Genomic DNA, 18,174 nt, shown 5'->3' on the forward strand with positions numbered 1-18,174 from the left:
TCTACTGAGCACTGCACAGGGAAGTCATCCTATGACAAACACTCTACTGAGCACTGCACAGAGAAGCCATCCTATGACAAACACTCTACTGAGCACTGCACAGGGAAGTCATCCTATGACAAACACTCTACTGAGCACTGCACAGGGAAGTCATCCTATGACAAACACTCTACTGAGCACTGCACAGAGAAGCCATCCTATGACAAACACTCTACTGAGCACTGCACAGGGAAGCCGTGCTATGACAAACACTCTACTGAGCACTGCACAGGGAAGCCGTGCTATGACAGATACTCTACTGAGCACTGCACAGGGAAGCCATCCTATGACAAACACTCTACTGAGCACTGCACAGAGAAGCCGTGCTGTGGCAGATACTCTACTGAGCACTGCACAGGGAAGCCATCATTAGGAGTTCTGTTCACTTCAAAGGGCCTTAGTTTCCTTTTGTATAAAATGAAGATAATACATATAATAAATAAGATGTAAAGAGCTAATGTGAACACTTTTTATAATAATTATAATCACTAAATTTTGATGAGCCACCAAAACTGTAGTTTTCTGACTATTACGGGCGAGACTTGGATGCTGGTGACTCCAGATATAAGATGCAACCATAAATCAAGGTAAGGATATATACTAGCTAGAGTCATCCAGCAATAGAAATGGTATCGTATGGAGAAGAGGGCACACATCTCCAGAAAGTGCTCAAACGTAAATGTGTCAAGTCACCTGGAGAGCTGGAGAGACCTGGACATCTCCATCCTACCTCCAGAGATTCTGGTTCCATAGGCTTGGGATGTGCCTGGGTTTCTGAATGAGTGACTGGCAGGAAATACTGCTGCTAGTCCATGCTCACTCTCCCCAGGGCCCTGCTCCACTGCAAGCTGGAGGAACATCAGAGCAGAGGAGAGAAGGGTCCCAGGACCCTTGCCAGGTGTGTCCCTGTGTAGCCACCTCAAGAACACCAATTTTCTGCTCTGCTCTTTAATAGTTCCACAGGTAGGAGGAGGTACAGTCACATATCCCTAGACATGAAGGAAAACTCCTCCATACAGACTTTTAGATGTCATGGCCACCAACAGTGAGTTCAAAGCTCGATCAGAGCACCTTTTCAAGCTGCAGAGCATGTGACTCAAAAGAGGAACTGCATCAAAAGTTATTATATTTCAGAATCATGTCCCACAAGGAGACCTGGAAGATGGGCATTTTGTTCCATTCGTTCCTGATCCAGGGCAACTATCATGAGTCTATCATAAAATCCAGAATAATACCACTTACCACTTCCCTTTACCCAAAAGGAAAGCTGCACACACATCCCGCTGTACCTGAAACTTTCCAATAACTCTAACAACAGGAAATAGTAATAGGCAAGCATGCAAATTCTTTATGTGAATATCAGCTTGCAATGGATAAATCAATCGGACTTACTCCTCCAAAGTTGCTATTATTATTAGCACTCAGTAATAATAATAATAATAGAACAAATAACTGATGTACATAGTGGGAATGAAGCTTAAAAATTCAGGCTTTGGTTTAATCAGACACAGAAGACAGCATGCCATGTGATACCACTGTGTGGGACTTTAGAAAAGAGACCTGACATCAGGTTAGAGCACACAGACTGAGGACTGACGGGAAGCAGACCAAAAGTGCCCCTTTAGGTTGTGGTGGCTGGGGTGAGAATGACCCCATAGGTTCATCTAAAAAATGCCCTGTCCAATGCTGGCGGGACTGTTTCGGGAGGGTTAAGAGGCATGGCCTTGTTGCCTGCCTGTTGCCATGTACGCCACAATGACAGTCATGGACTTGTGAGCCCCAAACTAAATGTTCTCTTCATAAGTCGCCTTGGTCATGGTGTTTGTCACAGAAAGAGAAAAGCAACTAAGGCACAGTTGAGAGAATAATTTAAATCTTGTCATTGTGGTCACATATATATGTATCTACACAGACACACACACATAACACCCACACATCTAACTATGTACATATAATATTTACTTTTTAGTGTAAATAAACCACAAAAAGTTGATTCCTTAAAAACAAAGGTATCCAGCTGGAGAGATGGCTCAGCGGTGAAGAGCATGGGTTGCTCATGAAGAGGACCTGAGTTCAATGCCCAGAACAGACCTCAGATGACTCCCAACCTCCTGTAACTCCAGGGCCAAGGCATCCAGTGACCTCTGGCCTCCACGGACACTTGCAGGCACATGCACATACAACCCACATGCACACTTAGAAACCCAAATGCAAATCTTTTAAAAAGAAAACTGTCATTTCTGTTCATTGGTTCACTTCCAGCTGTGTTTGAAACTCACACGAGCTGCCCTTGTGAGAAGGCTGGGTGCCTGGCATGGGAAAGATTTCTAAAATGTTTACCCTTTTCTGCCCTTTAATCTTTGGAGTTGTGAGGTTATATTAGCTATTTTAAAAATTAAGGAAACAAATTTTGAAAATGCATTCCTTGTAAAGTAAATGTAAGATAGTGCATTCTGAAGCCTTGCGCAGTTCCAGGCCTACTGGACTGTGGCCTGATTATCCACTGGAGAAACCTTGAGTCTGGAGACTGGCACCTAATCACAGCTTTCCACGATACGATTGGCACTCCTTCACGTTAGCCTTTTTCCTAAGTATGTCATATGTAAGAACATGTATGTATGTCCAACTGAGGAATGCTGTCTGTGGTTTTAGCTCCTGTGTGTGTGTCCTTAGCTCAGGCTTGTTTACTTTCACACACCTTAGAACTGCAAATTAAGTCAGTCAAGAGCACAGCAAGACTGGACCATTGCGCATGTCACTTTGGGCTTCTTTGATCTCAAACGACACTTGCAAAATTCATCTGCACTGTTACCTGTACCCATTGTTTATCTCCACAGCTATGTAGTTGTCCGTGGTGGGAATAAATGAACACAAATTTGTTTATCCATTTTTAATATTTTTGCATGTTTCACAGAGCATCCTTTTTGTCCTTGTTAATCACAGAAAAACTTAATGCAAGCACTAAACATGGCGCTTCTGGCAAGCCCTGTACTCCAAATCTCATCTACATTTTGTCCCGTTGGTACTTTTCTCTTCTGTGTTGAGTTGTAGATAAAATATTAAGTATATCTTTAAGATGTGGCTCTTTTCCTGCAGTGGTGGTACATGCTTTTAATCCCAGCACTCGGGAGGTAGAGGCCAACAGATCTCTGAGTTCGAGGCCAGCCTAGTCTATGGAAAGAGTTCCAGAACAGCGAGGTCTATATAAATAGAGGAAATTCTGTCTTGAAAAAAAACAAACAAGCAAACAAAAAAGATCCCACTCTTTCATCCAGTGTAATCTTTACGGTTAGACAGTTGTCCAAATCCAAGATCTACTCCTGTCCATCAAGGTCCAGTGAAGCACAATCCATTAAAACAGGACAGCCTCTCCCATCCACAGTGACTCTGTCCCAGATCCTTCCTAGAACCTTCCATATGCCTGCTGAATGCACTCTCTCCAGTTGGAGACAATCCAGCTCCCCAGGACCTGTTTCGATCCCAGTTTTCCAATGCACGATACTAATTTTACAGATCATGGTCAGGCAAAGTCAAAATTTCGGGGTCAAATTCAAACTGCTGAAAGTAATTATTAGTACCAGATATTAAGCCATGCAAATGATATATTTACAAAGTTACCTTCCACAAGAATGGAAGAAAAGCAATGGTAAATAAAGCATCCCACTGCTTATGCCGGGATGTGGGTTTTCTTTTTTGTTTTTGAGACAGGGTCTCATTCTACAGCACATTTTATTTTAACATAATGATTTCTTTGTTTTCCTCATAGGAAACACAAGCTTTAGCATTCTCAGGACACAGAATATTAAGAACCAAATGAGGTCATCTGTAACCAGGAATGATGGTTCACACCTTTAGTCTTAGCACTTAGGAAGTTGAAGCAGGAGGACTGTCGTGAGTTTGAGACCAGTTTGGATAACAGAGTAATAACCTGTTTTTAAAAGAGGAGAGGGAGGGAGGGAGGGAGGGAGGGAGGGAGGGAGGGAGGGAGGGAGGGAGGGAGGAAAAGGGGACTGGAAATAAAGATCATTTGATTAGAAATAAATTGGCTTTTTTTTATTTTAAACTTTAAAATTCTATTTTATAGAATTTTATATTTTATAGAATTTAGAGCTACAAATAGGGAAGATTTCAAAACAAGTTCTGTCATTAATAAAGGGATTATAAAGTCCAATGGATCGTAACACAAAAGCAACAAGTGATTCAGAATTCAGAGAGCAGGGTGGCTGTCTGTCAGAGGAAATGCATGCACGGAATCCAGCTACTGCAAACAGAAACAATAAGACATTCTAAGGAGGCTCAGAGCCTGTTCACTATTTGTTTTTCCCTCAGAGTGGTTAGTAAAATGGATGGGAGACAATACTCATATGAAAAATATCAAATATACCTTTTAATTATCTATTTAAAAACATTAGTTCAAACATTGCTCTTAAAGAATTTGTCTTAGGGAGGCTACAGAGGTGGCTCAATCAGGAATGTGGCTGCCACATAGCATAAGGACATGAGTTCAGATCCCCAGCCTACAAAAGCCAGGAGAGATCCATGTATCTATAACTTCAGCATGGAAGGGTTAGAGGCAGGCAGATCCCTGAGCTCACGGACCAGCCAATCCAGTCATATTGATGAGCTCTAGGCTTACTGAGAGACCTCAGGGGGCCTCTGGTTCTCCGACATGCACTCACACAGACGTGGACCTGCAACACACATTCACACAAGAACACGTCCTAGGAATAATGCTTGCAACACGTTACATCATTATGCTAAAAATCATCCGATAAAAAGAACTTGAGAAAGTCAATAAGAAGAAGGTCAGTGTCTACAGCGAACAGACCAGCGCTGTTATAGGTAAACAGGCAGTGCAGAGAACAGATAATTACAGTGGCCTTGAACACAAGGAAAACAGTCTCAGATAAACACAAATTTAAAACCATACCAAGTGCCCTTTCCACCTACTAGATTTACAAGATTAAAACGTTTTTCAAGATCTTCTTGGTAAGAGTATATAGCAGTGCAAGCAGTCAGTCACACTGTTGATGGGCAAATAGTCTGGTAGAACCCCAATGACAATACAGTGACAGCCATTCAAATGACAAGGGCACATTCCCTCTGACCCAGTGGTTTTACTTGTGGGATTAATCCCTTAAAATGTCTTGTAAAGTGATACATATACAAGACTCAGCTATCACACTAAAAATGCCAAGTGCTGGGAGCTCCATCTGAGCCTCCTTAGGAGGCTCAATACTCTGAGCATCTTACAAAGGAATTCTATGCATTGGAAACCAAGGAAGTAATCAACAAGGCACCCGCCCTTAGATGAGGAATCTTTACTATGCCAGCCAACAGTCTGCACAGAACACAGTGCTTCTGCTTAAACAGGCACTGTCTGAAAAAAACAAAAAACAGTACAGAGAACTAGCAGCCCTAGTGGCCTCTGGGAGGAAGCTGGGGAGCTGGGGATGGGCGTGGGAAAGAGGTTTTTCAAAGGGAAAAGATTTTCAAAGGGAAAAGATTTTCAAAGTGTTTACATTTTTGTACCTTCAAACTTTGGAACTGTGCTGTTCTTATCTAAATAAAATTTAAAACATGCTGCTTATTGGTAACTAAGTGAGACATGGCCCTAAGTAAGACTTGGCTTCCTGTTCCAGCCTCGATCAACATAATATAACCTCTTTATTTAAGGGCTCAGGTAACTTTACAACAGGATGGAGACTTAGGATAAACTCCAGAAGCAGCAATAGCTGAGAGGCCCAAAGTTAATTAAAATCCTCAGACAGCAACAAGACACAGCTCGTTTTCAGAGCAAACCAAGACTAGCAGGGCTCTAAAGAAAACCCTTCACGTTGTTCAGGCTAATCTAGAAAAATGACAGGTTACGTCTCTCTCTCGTGCATTTATTTCCCAACTTTGGGGTTCAGAAATCTATGTCCTGTAAGTAGGTATCTGTTAGTGAAAGTGCTTATTCTGCACTGCGAGGGTCATGTTTGTTATGAAAACAATCAACAGACAAAGGAGGTTTTTCTCTGCCTTCGGAAAGCTAGTACCAGATGACAGGGCACATCCTTCAGGGGATGGAGCCAGACACTGCCTAGTGCTTACCTACGCAGAACACTTTCTGGTGAGGCAAACCTGTTGATTGGGGGGCTATTCAAAGAGCATTTCTGTCCAGTCCCTCTGGAGTAATTTCGCCTGAAATACTACCGTCCCCACCCCCACCCCGCTGTGCAACCCTGGGGCGGGGCGATGTGCCTAATCCACCTGTTTGTTTACCTCCTGCTTTCTCATCTGGGAGCAAAGACAGTAAACCCTACCCTCCAGGGGAAGGAAACCATCTCATTCACTGCAGCAGTGTAGAGACTGTAAGCGGGCCCAGATATGCCGTGGAAACACAGGTCAAAGGACCTGCGAGTTGACGATACCAGGGCCGAAGTTTTCAAGAGCTCTGGGACATCCCTAGATACAGGAACACGTGGGCCAGCCGACCATCACCTCCCCTTGGAAGGTGGACACCTGCAGCCAGGGTGACAGTCATTCACAGGGAAGTGTGTCTGGAGGAAAGTTGAAGTGGGTTACTACCTGTTTCCTACAGGTGACCGAACAAGTGAGACAGAGCTGTCACTTCCCCCACAGCGCCCAGCTCACCCCGGCCAGGCCACATCCGGCCCCGGGCGCCCCAAGGTCACCTGCCCTCCGGGGCGCCCCCACCCAGCCCCAGCACTCACCAGAACAGCAGGTTGGCACCCAGGAAGGCGAGCAGGCTGCGCAGCGGCCTCTTCCAGCTCAGGAGCTCATCCGCGCGGCAGCCCAGCCACAGCACCGGCTCCCCCAGCAGCCAGGTCAGGGTGGCGGCCACCTTGCTCGCGGCCTCCTCCACCTGCGGCCCCGCGTCTGCCCGCTCTGCCTCCGATGCAGCCTCCTCCCCGGGAACCCCGGGCCGCGGTGCCGGTTCCTCCGCAGTCGGAGCTGGGCATCCTTGCGCGCCGCGCTCCCCGGGCGCCGGGCTCGCCATCTTCAGCGGCGCTTTGCTGGCGGGGACAGGGACGGGGACGGGGACGGGGAGGGACGCAGGCGGGCGGGCACGCGCGCGCCTGGCGGTGAGCGCCCGGAAAGCAGCGGCGACCGGTCGGGGCTCTGAGTGAGCACCGCGGGGCGCCGGCGGCTGGGTGCCTTGTGACGTCAGGCCCGGCAGCGCGGGGGAAGAGGGTGCGGTCAAGTTCGCGTAGGGGCGGGGCCGCCCTGGGCCTGGCTGCACATCCTGCGCTCCACTCGCTCTGGTGGATGCGAGCTGGGCGGCGTCCCTGGGTAGCTGGGGACCAAAAGAAAATACTCTTTCCCCTTCCAGTTGAGGAGGCCAGGGAGAGAGGACTCATCTCGAAGGGACTATGGGCTTTGGATTTTAAACGCGGGAAGGGGAATGAAAGACCATTGCTGCCTCCAGGGAGCCCCTGGGTTAAAGTTTGTGATGTTCACCTAAACGGCCAGTATATACCTCTGTGTCTACTTATGCAAACATCTACACATTGCAGGCTAGATGGAGACAGTTGCCTGAATGTATGCCGTGGTTGAAGGGAGCTCATGTCTAGGGCTCACACAAAGGTTTGTTGACCACCTACTCTGTGCTTGGTTCATTGCTAGATCCTGTGCATACAGCTTCTGCCTTTTCGAGGCCTCACAATCGAAAAGGTACCACTTGAAATGGACCAATGCAGTGATGGAAACCCTCAGTGCCAAGAGATTCCTCGCTTAAACTGCATCCAGAATCAGGTTTCAGAAGGGTTTGGGCTATAGATGGCATCTTCTGGCTTTTAAGCCCAGAGACGTGCTGTGGGGGTGGCAAGAAAGAGTTCAGCGTGGAAGATGTCCTAGAGGAGCTGCAGGTAGAAACCAGGTGTTGTGTTCTCTGAGGACCTTCGGTTATTCACTAGTGCCAATGGTTTTTATGTTGTTGTTGTTTTGTTTGTGGTTTTTGTATCTGTTTTAACTGAAGGCAGTTTTGCAACCCTCTGGCATTTTCAAATTGCCAGAGGTACCCTGGTGACACCTCCATGGACAGAGGCCCTGGAAGTAAGGAAAAAGCAGTGTGGTAGCAATTCAGTCACACACACACACACACACACACACGCACACACACACACACACACACCTGACCTAGTCCAGTGTGGGACCTCCTTGGCCTTGGTGGAGGAACTCTGGGTAGATAAAGATGATGCGGGAGTGATTTCTTTCTAATCTGTTGCTTTCATTGGTTAATTAATAAAGAAACTGCCTAGGCCCATTTGATAGGCCAACCCTTAGGTGGGTGGAGTAAACAGAAGAGAATGCTGGGAGAAAGAAGCTGAGTCAGGAGTCACCATGGTTCTCCCACTCCAGACAGATGCAGGTTAAGATCTTTCCTGGTAAGCGCACCTCATGGTGCTACATAGATTATTAGAAATGGCTTAAGAGGCTGAAACTAATGGGCCAGGCAGTGTTTAAAAGAATACAGTTTCCGTGTAATTATTTCGGGGCATAAGCTAGCTAGGCGGCTGGGGTGCTGGGGACGCAGCCCCGTCGCTCATACTACAACATAAAGATGCTTTCTGGAGTCATTTGAGTTCTGTTTAGTACTCCACAGATCTGAGCTTAGAGGCCAGAGCATTGGAATTTCAGAACCAGTAAGAACCGGTATCCCTGTGGTCCAAACCCTGTGTTGATAACCTTTCAGAGACAAGTTTACAAGATTCTTCACATTCCTCCTCCCCCTAAGTTCTAATTACTGCCATCAGGATCTGTGGATGCAGCAAAAACTGATGACAATGGAGTCACCAAAAAGCTAAGCTCTGGCTACTATTCGAGCTTTGCAGCCTTCATTTTCTCCCTTTAACGACAAATCTTCCCCTAGCAGGTCTGCGTTCTGAAGGGTTTCCTCACCCTTCTCAAAATCACTATGGAGAAAAGGCAGCTCAGACAGTGTTGTATTAAAGACCGGACTAATTGCTTTCATTCTATCTTCTTTGCCTGTGACCTCTAATAATTACTGAAAACCTGTAGGGTGGAAGTAGACACTACTACTATAAATACATTCATCAGTACTACTGGGTAGTTTTTCTCTGCCTAATTATCTGCGCGGTGCCTGGGTAGTTTATTCGGCCCCGAGCACAGTAAACTATGTTGTTCACTACTTGCAGCTTGTGTGATGTTTACAGTGCACTAGTGCAGGGGTGGTGGTGCATGGCTTTAATCCCAGCACTGACGAGGCAGAGGCAGAGCAGGAGCAGGCATATGTCAGGCCAACCTGGTCTAGGTAGCGAGCTCCAGTCCAGCTGAAGCTACACAGACCCTGACTCAAAATAAATAATTGAAAGGAAGTCCTGTGGGTTCCTTTTTGAATGTGTCCTTGGTGTTTGTTGGGAGCACAGCTACAAATACTAAGGAGCTACACAACTAGACAATAGATACCAGAAAAGGGCAAGGAAGCTGGAAATGTACCCCCCTCCAAAAAAAATCAGAGGCAAAAAATTGTAGCTGCTGTATGGAAGGAAGAACAGTTCAATAAGTAATAGCTCTGAAAAGGCTGGCACCAAGCACGCAGGAACTCTTGGAGGCCACTCATCCTTCTCTTCTAAAAGTAGGTAGTAAATTCCTAACAGAAAAGAAAAAAAAAAACGGATAATTAACTCCCCGTGTACTGAGTCCCATTGGGCCTAACCAAGCTGCGCAGCGGAAGAGACCGAAGTACACCAGCAAGACTGGCTTTTTCGACTTTCTCTTTAGAATCCCATGGCGGGTCCACAGACCTCAAGGAAAAGGAGTCATTGAGCGTGTTGTATGTGCCATGGCTCCTGCAGGTAGAACTTCTACAGCATGCCTAGCCTGTCTTCTTTCGCATGCCTTCTATTCCTTATTCCTAACAGTCTGACACCAGTCACTGAATCAAGACGCCCAGTAGGTCCCTCTAAGCACAGATCAATAAGGACACCGCGTTAACAGTGACAACGGGGAAGGAGATCTGATGCCACTCACATCCTCCTCTGACCCTGATTCCCAGTCTGAATCAGAGAAGCAATTGTCATTCCATGTCAGCTGAATGTCTGTGATGCTTGCAAAATACAAGACTATCTGAGCCGGAAGTGTCTGTCTGAGCAATGGTCCCTAAAGGACATGTTCATGGCAAACTGCCTCATGTTGAGTGCTGGCCTCTCACACACACCTGTTGGGGTACTCAGTTTGGGTACCACTTTGAAGACCAGAGTGGGATCATAATTTTTCTTTTCTGTCCAAAAATAGGTCATATCTGCAGATCAATGAGCATAGCAACACAAAAGCTTTTGCAAGTACCTTGGGGTCCTTTTGGGGACTGCTGGGGATACATACAGTGACTGCAAATTAGGAAAGGCACCCCTATGTATGACATTGGGAGAGAAAACTGCTTCGGGGGGGAGTTTGTTTCATTTGGGCTATCTTTTTGGAAGTGTCAGGTGAGTGGTCATAGTGACTGTAGCTCAGAGGCCAGCGGGCATCTTGAACAAGACACAGACCCAGGCACATGGAGTATCTTGTATGAGAGCCTGGTGTGACGATCAGTTTATAGTCCAGCTAGTGTGGCTGCTTGCAGCAGTGTGCTGACAGTCCCTGCTTATGCTAGCTCAACTTAAAATTGATGACGTTTCAGATGGCACAAAAGCAAGGCACACTCGGTAGAAAGCACCTGGAAATTTGCCTTAGCTGGCGGTGTAAGGTACCTGTGCTCCAAGGGTGGAGAACTGCCGCTAGCTACATCTTCCAGCCAACTGCATTATCATGAAGGCAACCACCAAGATGGTCCAGTGTGCTGTGCATGAGCCAGGATGTGCAGTAGGCTGAGAGTATAAACTTAAGGAGTTTATCCACATTTAACCCTTTTATAGGCTGAGGAACTGCTATGTGTGCAAAGACATTCAGATAAACATCGGAGAAGAAAGCATTGGCGCTGTGACCAAGGTCGGGTGGGTAGTGAACTTTATCCAGAGAGTGGGTTTCTTTGCTGTCACCGTTTTTCCATGGCTTTCGACAAAGAAGTGACAGAATCAAAACACCTGTCTCCAAAGGCCCCAGCTCAGCTTCTATCACCCAGGCAAAACAAGGATGTCATTATCTCCAAATCCAGGTCTCCAGTCTCCAGTGCATTCTGTGTGCTAAAGTTAGATCCGAGGCTCATAATGAAAGAGCTATGAAAGCCGCATCCCACGAACAAGCCTTTAGAGTGTGCACTTGGTTGTCACCTGTCTGGTGACTGCAGACCCTGTGCTTTCCCACAGGGTCACCACAAGCCATGAATAAACGCACAGCCAGTGCTAACCAAAGGCCTAGAACAGCGCAAGACTCAAGCTATCTGTACCACTAAAGCATTAGTATTAGGATTCTACCCTGCTCATGGTTCTTGGCCTTGTAGGTCATTTCACTAAATACTGATTCTTTCTCTCTCGGGCCACCAAGATGTCACACTCACAGCACTTCTGATGTCAGAATGTGGGTTTCTCATACCAGGGTCAACACGAGACTGTGGATGCTTATCCAGGGGCTAGCCTTAATGCCCCTGGCTTGGCCGCACAGTCTTTAAGACCCCCATTTTATTGGCTAATACAAGTCCTTGGCCTGTCTTTCTTCTGACTCTCCACCTGCAAACCACGGATTCCCACAGCCCACCCCCTGGTTTGACAAGTGGCCGGGATGGCACTCAGAACTGGAACCCATTTCAGTTACTGCTGCCAGTTTATTGTACAGGATATTATAGGGGGCACAAATGAAATTCAGAGGGCAAGGTCCCAAGCTGCTCTAAGCAGGAGCTTCTTATCCCATTGGGGAGTTGGTGTGTACAAAATAGCATTTATTCCCCAACCACAAACCTCCCTGTACCTTTTTATTTAGAGGTTCTTATTGAGGTCTCAGAGGCAGACGTGTGTGCGGTAGCCATTGGCTATTAGTGAGTAACCCAATCTCTATCACCTTGTTTTCCCCAGAGGTCCGAGGGTGGCACACAGGGTCCTCCATTCTAGTCATATGATTGGCTCCTCTGGCCACCAGCCCCTACCCTGAGGCTATGTAGGGGCCCATGAAGTCACTTGATTAGCATAATCTCAGGTAGAGATAGGTGTGAAGATTTCCTATGAATACAGAGCTGTACTGTTCTCTAGGGGCCTATGACATCACTTCATTAGCTTAATCCCAGGCATAGAAAGATGTGAAGATTTCCTATGAACACAGAGGTGCGCTGACGTCACTTTCAGCACTCAGGAACTTCCAGGAGACAGAGATGCTGACGCCCGATGCTGGTGCAGAGAAGGAAGCCAGAGCACAGACTTCTTCCTCTATCATATCACCACAGGGTCCCACTTGTTCCCTCACTCCTGTCTATTCTTCTCTAAATGGGATATTCCACTGCACAGAGCAAACCTGTCCCCCTCAAATGGCCTCATGGATTCACTCACTTACCTAGATATGGCCCTAAGGAGGATGAGATGCCCTTGAAGCTAGGACCCCATAGCCTCAGCGGTTCCTTCCGTCAACCAGTTTCTCACTGACCCTCAAGTTCTCCGAGAGTGGACAGCTGGCTTCTCCTGGGTAACTTATGCTAATCATTGGCATTGAACCTCCTTAAAAAACCCTTCTTCCACAACCATGTTGTCCAGGAAAAAGGAAACACCGGTGAGTTGGATGGAAGTGTTCCTGTCTAGAAAAGTCCACCCCAGTGGTCCCATACAGCATCCTGGTTGGCTCACCCTGCTCTGCGTGGTTGAGACGAGTGTCAAGATCAAGTGTTGAGAAGAACAGCAAGGAGGAAAAAGGGGCTTCCAAGGCCCCAACCCTAGTTGAGGAAGGATCGATGGGACCGGCTTTCCCACAAGGCACCTTACCCATTAACCCAGTGCCAAAAGAAGGACTTCTCTTTGATGTCACTGACCTTGCCAACAATTACAGCTCCTTTATTCATATGTATTTTTTCCACAGCTTTACATGGATTCCTGTACCTTGCCTTGCCAACCCTTTTGCTCTGCTTTTTGCAATTTGTTTTGTGAGATGGGTGTGAATCTTCGGGATCCGGGAGCAGAATGTCACTGCTCAATTTTGTGTGGTAGACCAACATTTTGGACACTCAGTCCCTAGCCTTAGGCACTGCTTTAAAGGTCTTGGAGCACTTAGGAGGTGGAGTTTGACCTGTGGAAATCACTAGTGGTGGGTCTTTGAAAGTTGTAGCCTGGGCTTGTTTCTAGTTCTTCTGTTTATTGATCTATCAAAAAATAAGGCAACTCCATCACCATATGATGAGAAGACCCCCTGCCACCATAGATACCATATGAGGCCATGAAGGGGGGAGAGAGAAGAGCAGGAGAGAAGGAGAAGGGGCGGGGCAAGTGGACCAAGAGAGGAGCTGTGGACTAAGCAATAGTACAATAGTAAGCCAGGAGAGCAAGAAAGCTACAAGGAACCAAGAGAACACATAGTCAAAATGGCTGAGTTACATAGAAATCAGAACCGGAGGAAGAGAAGCAAAGCCCAGCCCCTGAGCTGGACAGGCTTAGGGTAGGGGTGAGGTGAGAAGAGCTGAGAGGAGCCACATACTGAGTGAGACTTGTCTCGGGGGTTGAGACCTGCCACCTGCCACCATAGATTCCACCCCTCCTACCCTAGATAACCCTGTGCCACCATAGATGATACCACCCTGACACCACAGATACCACTATGCCTTCCATAGCACAGCTGAAACCTCCCTGAAACTATAAACCAAAGCAAATCCTTGCTTCCCTAAACTCTGCTGGGTAGCTTGTCACAGCAACAAGGGGAGTGACTGATATGACCCCACCTGAGTGCTCCCGGTCCCTGAGTGCTCACAATCCCTGTGTCCTCACAGTCAGCCCCTTCTAGACCCACAAAGCCGCATAGGCAGAAGCGGCCTCCCAAAGTCTTGCTCTCTGACCCATCTCTCTGGAGGCTCTTCTAGCCTGAGCACCTGACCAGAGCCAGTCTACCCTCGGTCCGCACGCCAGAGAAGCTTCTCACCTGTGCTGTTGCTGAAACCATAAAGGCGTTTTCTGGCTTCTCAGCCTCTTCACACCCCAGCCATTCTGTCTTCAGTGCAGTCCACGCCTCTTCTGTGGATGCTTACGCAAAAGGGAGGCTCATGGGCTTCTTCTTCGGGAGAACCGTGATTTGCTGATAAACAGCCCATTGACTGTTAGACTTCATTGACTCCAAGAACCACTTCTCTTCCTCCTCCTCCTCCTCTCCTTGCTACGGCTTCGTGTGTGTGTGTGTGTGTGTGTGTGTGTGTGTGTGTGTGTGTTCATGTTCAGATGCATGTGTGTATGTGGGTATTCATGTACACATGTGAATGTGGGAGGCCTGAGGACAGCCTCAGGGGTCATTGCTTTGGTGCCAGAAGTTACAAAGAAGGCTGAGCCCAGTTCTGGGATTACAAGCACATGTCACCACACCAGCCCTGGGGGATGGGAATGGGGTACGGTGGAGATCACACTCAGGTCCTTGGACTTGCAAGGCAAACACTCTAACAAATGGCCTCTCTTCCCAACCCAAGACGATCATTTTTCTTCACATTTGAGTAGTCCTAGAAATGGAATGTACCTTGAAAACTAAGGCATCTCAGGCTCCACAGAGCGCAGTAGCTCTGTGACTTTTTGCTGCCACAGCCTCTCTGAGACTGCTCTCCTTGAGTTTATGATAGAGAAAACAGCATCCCCGACTGCTGCAGGAAGGGTGGAGCCCATCACAGCCAGTGGGGGCTGGAGTCGCTGCAGCAGGAAGGGTCAGAACGAGAACCCTGTCTTCGCTCCTGGGCACAGCTTTGCCAAAGCTCTCCACAGAGCACGCAACTCATAGGCAAGAACTAGGAGGTTTCCCTAAACACAATGGACTCAGTTACTCTGTGCTGGAAGCAGGTCATCCTCATGGCCAGAGCTGCAAAGGCTACCCTGTCCTGAACTAACTCTCTGGTAAAAACAGCCAGGAAGCCATTGGGAGGAAGTCCACAGTAGGCCTCTTAAGAACCTAATTAGGCAACTATCTCCCTTGAGAGACATCATCTCTATGATTAGTAAAAGTCAGCCTATCCTTGAAGACCCATTGGGAATACCTGTAGCCTGGGTGTATTATAGCAGGCTCACAAGGGAACTGAGTGTGATCGGGATGTATGATGTGAAATTCCCAAAGAATCAATAAGCATTATGTTGAAAAAATGTATGCTTTTTTTTAAAAATCATGATTTAGAGTGATTCTAAAGGGTAGGGAAGGAACTGGTTCTAGTAGTAGATTAAATACACAGACTAAATTTTACACCATTTTGTAACTCTGTGTAATAATTTATCTACACCAGTAGTTCTCAACCTGTGGGTCTGGATTCCCTTGGAGATCATACCACCCTTTCCCAAGGGTCATATATCAGATATCCTGAATATCAGATATTTACATTACAATTCATAACAGTAATGAAATTACTGTTATAAAGTAGCAATGAAATAATTCTATGATGGGGGGGGTCACCACAACATGAAGAACTGCATTAGAGGGTCACAGCATTTGGAAGTTTGAGAATCACTGATTCAGACAGTAATAATTAGTGAATCACATAATCACTGAGAACAACCCTACAAAGGCAAAGGATATTCCGACAGCCTCACAAGTTACTTGTGAATTCCAAAGGCAATGTGGCTTTTACATTGAAGAAAGTTGCCAGCATCCACTGGGTCCATCCTGTCGTGTTAACATTACCAGCACGGACAAGCTGACTCTTAAGCTCCTGATCTGAAGATGCCAGGGGAAGGGTACCTCAGGACAAAATATCCTGGAAACATTTCCCTACATCAAATCCTGATGGAACCGATGAGAATGTGCCAGTTAGTTGTAGCAGGAGACCGCTTGTTAGTTTCCCGGCCAGCCAGACTCCCCAAATAACCACACAGAAACTGTATTAATTAAATCACTGCTCAGCCTATTAGCTCTAACTTCTTATTGGCTAGCTTTGGCATCTTAATTTAACCCATTTCCATTATTTTGTCTTTTACCATGAGGCCCATGGCCTACTGGCAAGGTTCCATGGTTTCTCTTTGGCTCTGCCTCCTTTCTTCCAGCATTCAGTTTAGTTTTTCCTGCCTAGCTCTACTCTACTCCATCACAGGCCTAAGACAGTTTGTTTATTAACCAATGATATTTACAGCATACAGAGGGGAATCCCACATCAGTTAGTTTTTTGCTAACTTGGTACGAACTAGAGACACCCGGTATGAGAGAAACCTTGTCTGAAGAACTGCCTCCATCAGATTGGATTGAGGCCATATCTGTGGGGCATTTTCTTGTCTTGTAGTTGACAGAGGTGAACCCAGACCACTCTGGGACAGTGCCATCCTGGGCAGATTGGACTGGACTACATAAGAATGACAGCTGAACATGAGCCTAGGAGGAGCCAGGGGGCAGCATTTCTCTGCTGTCTCTGCTATAACTACTGCCTCCACGTTCCTGCTTGAACTGCCCCAACTCCCCACAACGAGGGAATACGACTTGGAAGTGAAGCCAGTCAACCTCTTCCTGCTCCAAGCTGTTTTGTTCTGTGTTTTATCACAGCAATAGAAAGCAAACTGGGTTGCAGAGGAATCCAAGAAGTGGGCATTGTGCAGATTAATGGGGCTGGGTTTTACGAGTCAAGTGGACCTACTGACGAAGTGTGTGGGGAGATGAAGAAGCCAGACCCTTGTGCCGGATTTGACAGGATTCCTGGTCAGGACAACGGGTGCAGTCAAGGTTATTTGGAGGACAACCGGGGAAAGCAGAGTCCAGACAGTAGGCGAAATGATCTTGTGGCATTGATTCCCTTCGATATAACAATGATCGGCTCTAATCGTTATTATACTGAAAAGAACCAAGGTTATTTTTTTAATGAGTCAAGATGCAGGCAGGGATCAAACGCTATGAGGACAGCTGAGTGTTGTTGCAGAGAGAAATGAGAGGTGTGTGTATGTGGGTGGGTGGGGATAAGAAAGCTTGTGTGGAAAAGACGGTACTGTGTGGATTTGAGGGGATCCAGAGGTTGTTTGTGTCAGTATAGAAATGTCCTCTTTAAAGTGGGTGTAGATCTTCCCCAAACAAAATGTTTTTCAGAAGACTGAGAGAATAGGAAATAGAGTAGTTCTAAAAAAAATTTAAATAATTTCCTTTTACTTCCTGTTCCCCCAAACAGTGCCTCACAGGTGACAGCAATTTCTCCTTCTTGTGAACTGTTGCTTAAGATCATGGTGACAGAACTTAGCTGGGAGTCTAGTGACACTGGCTTTTTGTTAACAGAAAGAGATGAAATGTTTACCTTCTCCAAGAAATAAATCTCATTTCTTAAGCTCCATATTTTTTTAATTGAGCTTCAACTGTTCCCAAGAGCCTGGGAGGGAAGTAACACACAGATAAAGCCATTCCCTGTCATCAGTGGGCACAGAATCGAACGTGTAAAGATGGGCTCGAGAAACACCTTGACAGTGGATAATATGAGCCAAATGAATGCTAGAAAGAATTCCACTGCTAGATAGAAGGGCCATCAGGGACCCTTGTCTAAATACACACCAAGATAACTCAAATAAATTACACAAGGTTGATGAAAAGACATTAACCATTTCCAAAAATTATAACCAAGGATTTGCAGCAAAGAATATTTCTGAGCCAGAGTTTAAAGACTGTGCTGGCATTCTTGGTTGTCAGCCCGACTACATCTGGAATTAACTAAAACCCATGACCAAAAGCAACTGGAAAAGGAAAAAGGTTGATTTCATCTTACAGTCTATAGCCCATGATCCAGGGAAGTCAGAGTAGGACCCCGGAGGCAGAAACTGAGGCAGAGGTCCTGGCGGGGTGCTGCCCACTGTATCTACAGTGGAAAGCAGAGCGATGAATTAAGGTATGCACGCTACTGCTCAGTTTACTTCCTTGTCTCTGCCCAAGGAATGGCGCCACCTACAGTGGGCTGGTCTTTCCAACTCTATTCACATAAGATAATTACTCAAAGACATGCTCACAGTCCAACCTAATCTAGACAATCCCTCATTACAATTCCTTTCCCAGATGGTGTCAAGTTGACAGTTAAGAATAACTAACTACTAGCCTACTGAGATGGCTTGGTGGGTAAAGGTG

The 18,174-nt window shown here is 46.5% G+C and overlaps 1 protein-coding gene across 1 annotated transcript in view; it reads right to left on the minus strand.

Moving 5' to 3' along the window:
• Retreg1 (reticulophagy regulator 1) overlaps window positions 1-7,188 on the minus strand; it is a 125,262-nt gene extending 118,074 nt beyond the window's left edge. Inside the window, exon 1 of the mRNA XM_075975823.1 lies at window positions 6,756-7,188. Within this exon, the coding sequence (XP_075831938.1) occupies window positions 6,756-7,042 (287 nt within the window). The 5' untranslated portion in view covers window positions 7,043-7,188. The remainder of the gene's footprint in view (window positions 1-6,755) is intronic.
• Window positions 7,189-18,174: the final 10,986 nt, after the last annotated feature.

Source organism: Microtus pennsylvanicus, chromosome 6 (genome assembly GCF_037038515.1).
Source record: "Microtus pennsylvanicus isolate mMicPen1 chromosome 6, mMicPen1.hap1, whole genome shotgun sequence".
NCBI classification, from domain to species: Eukaryota; Metazoa; Chordata; class Mammalia; order Rodentia; family Cricetidae; genus Microtus; species Microtus pennsylvanicus.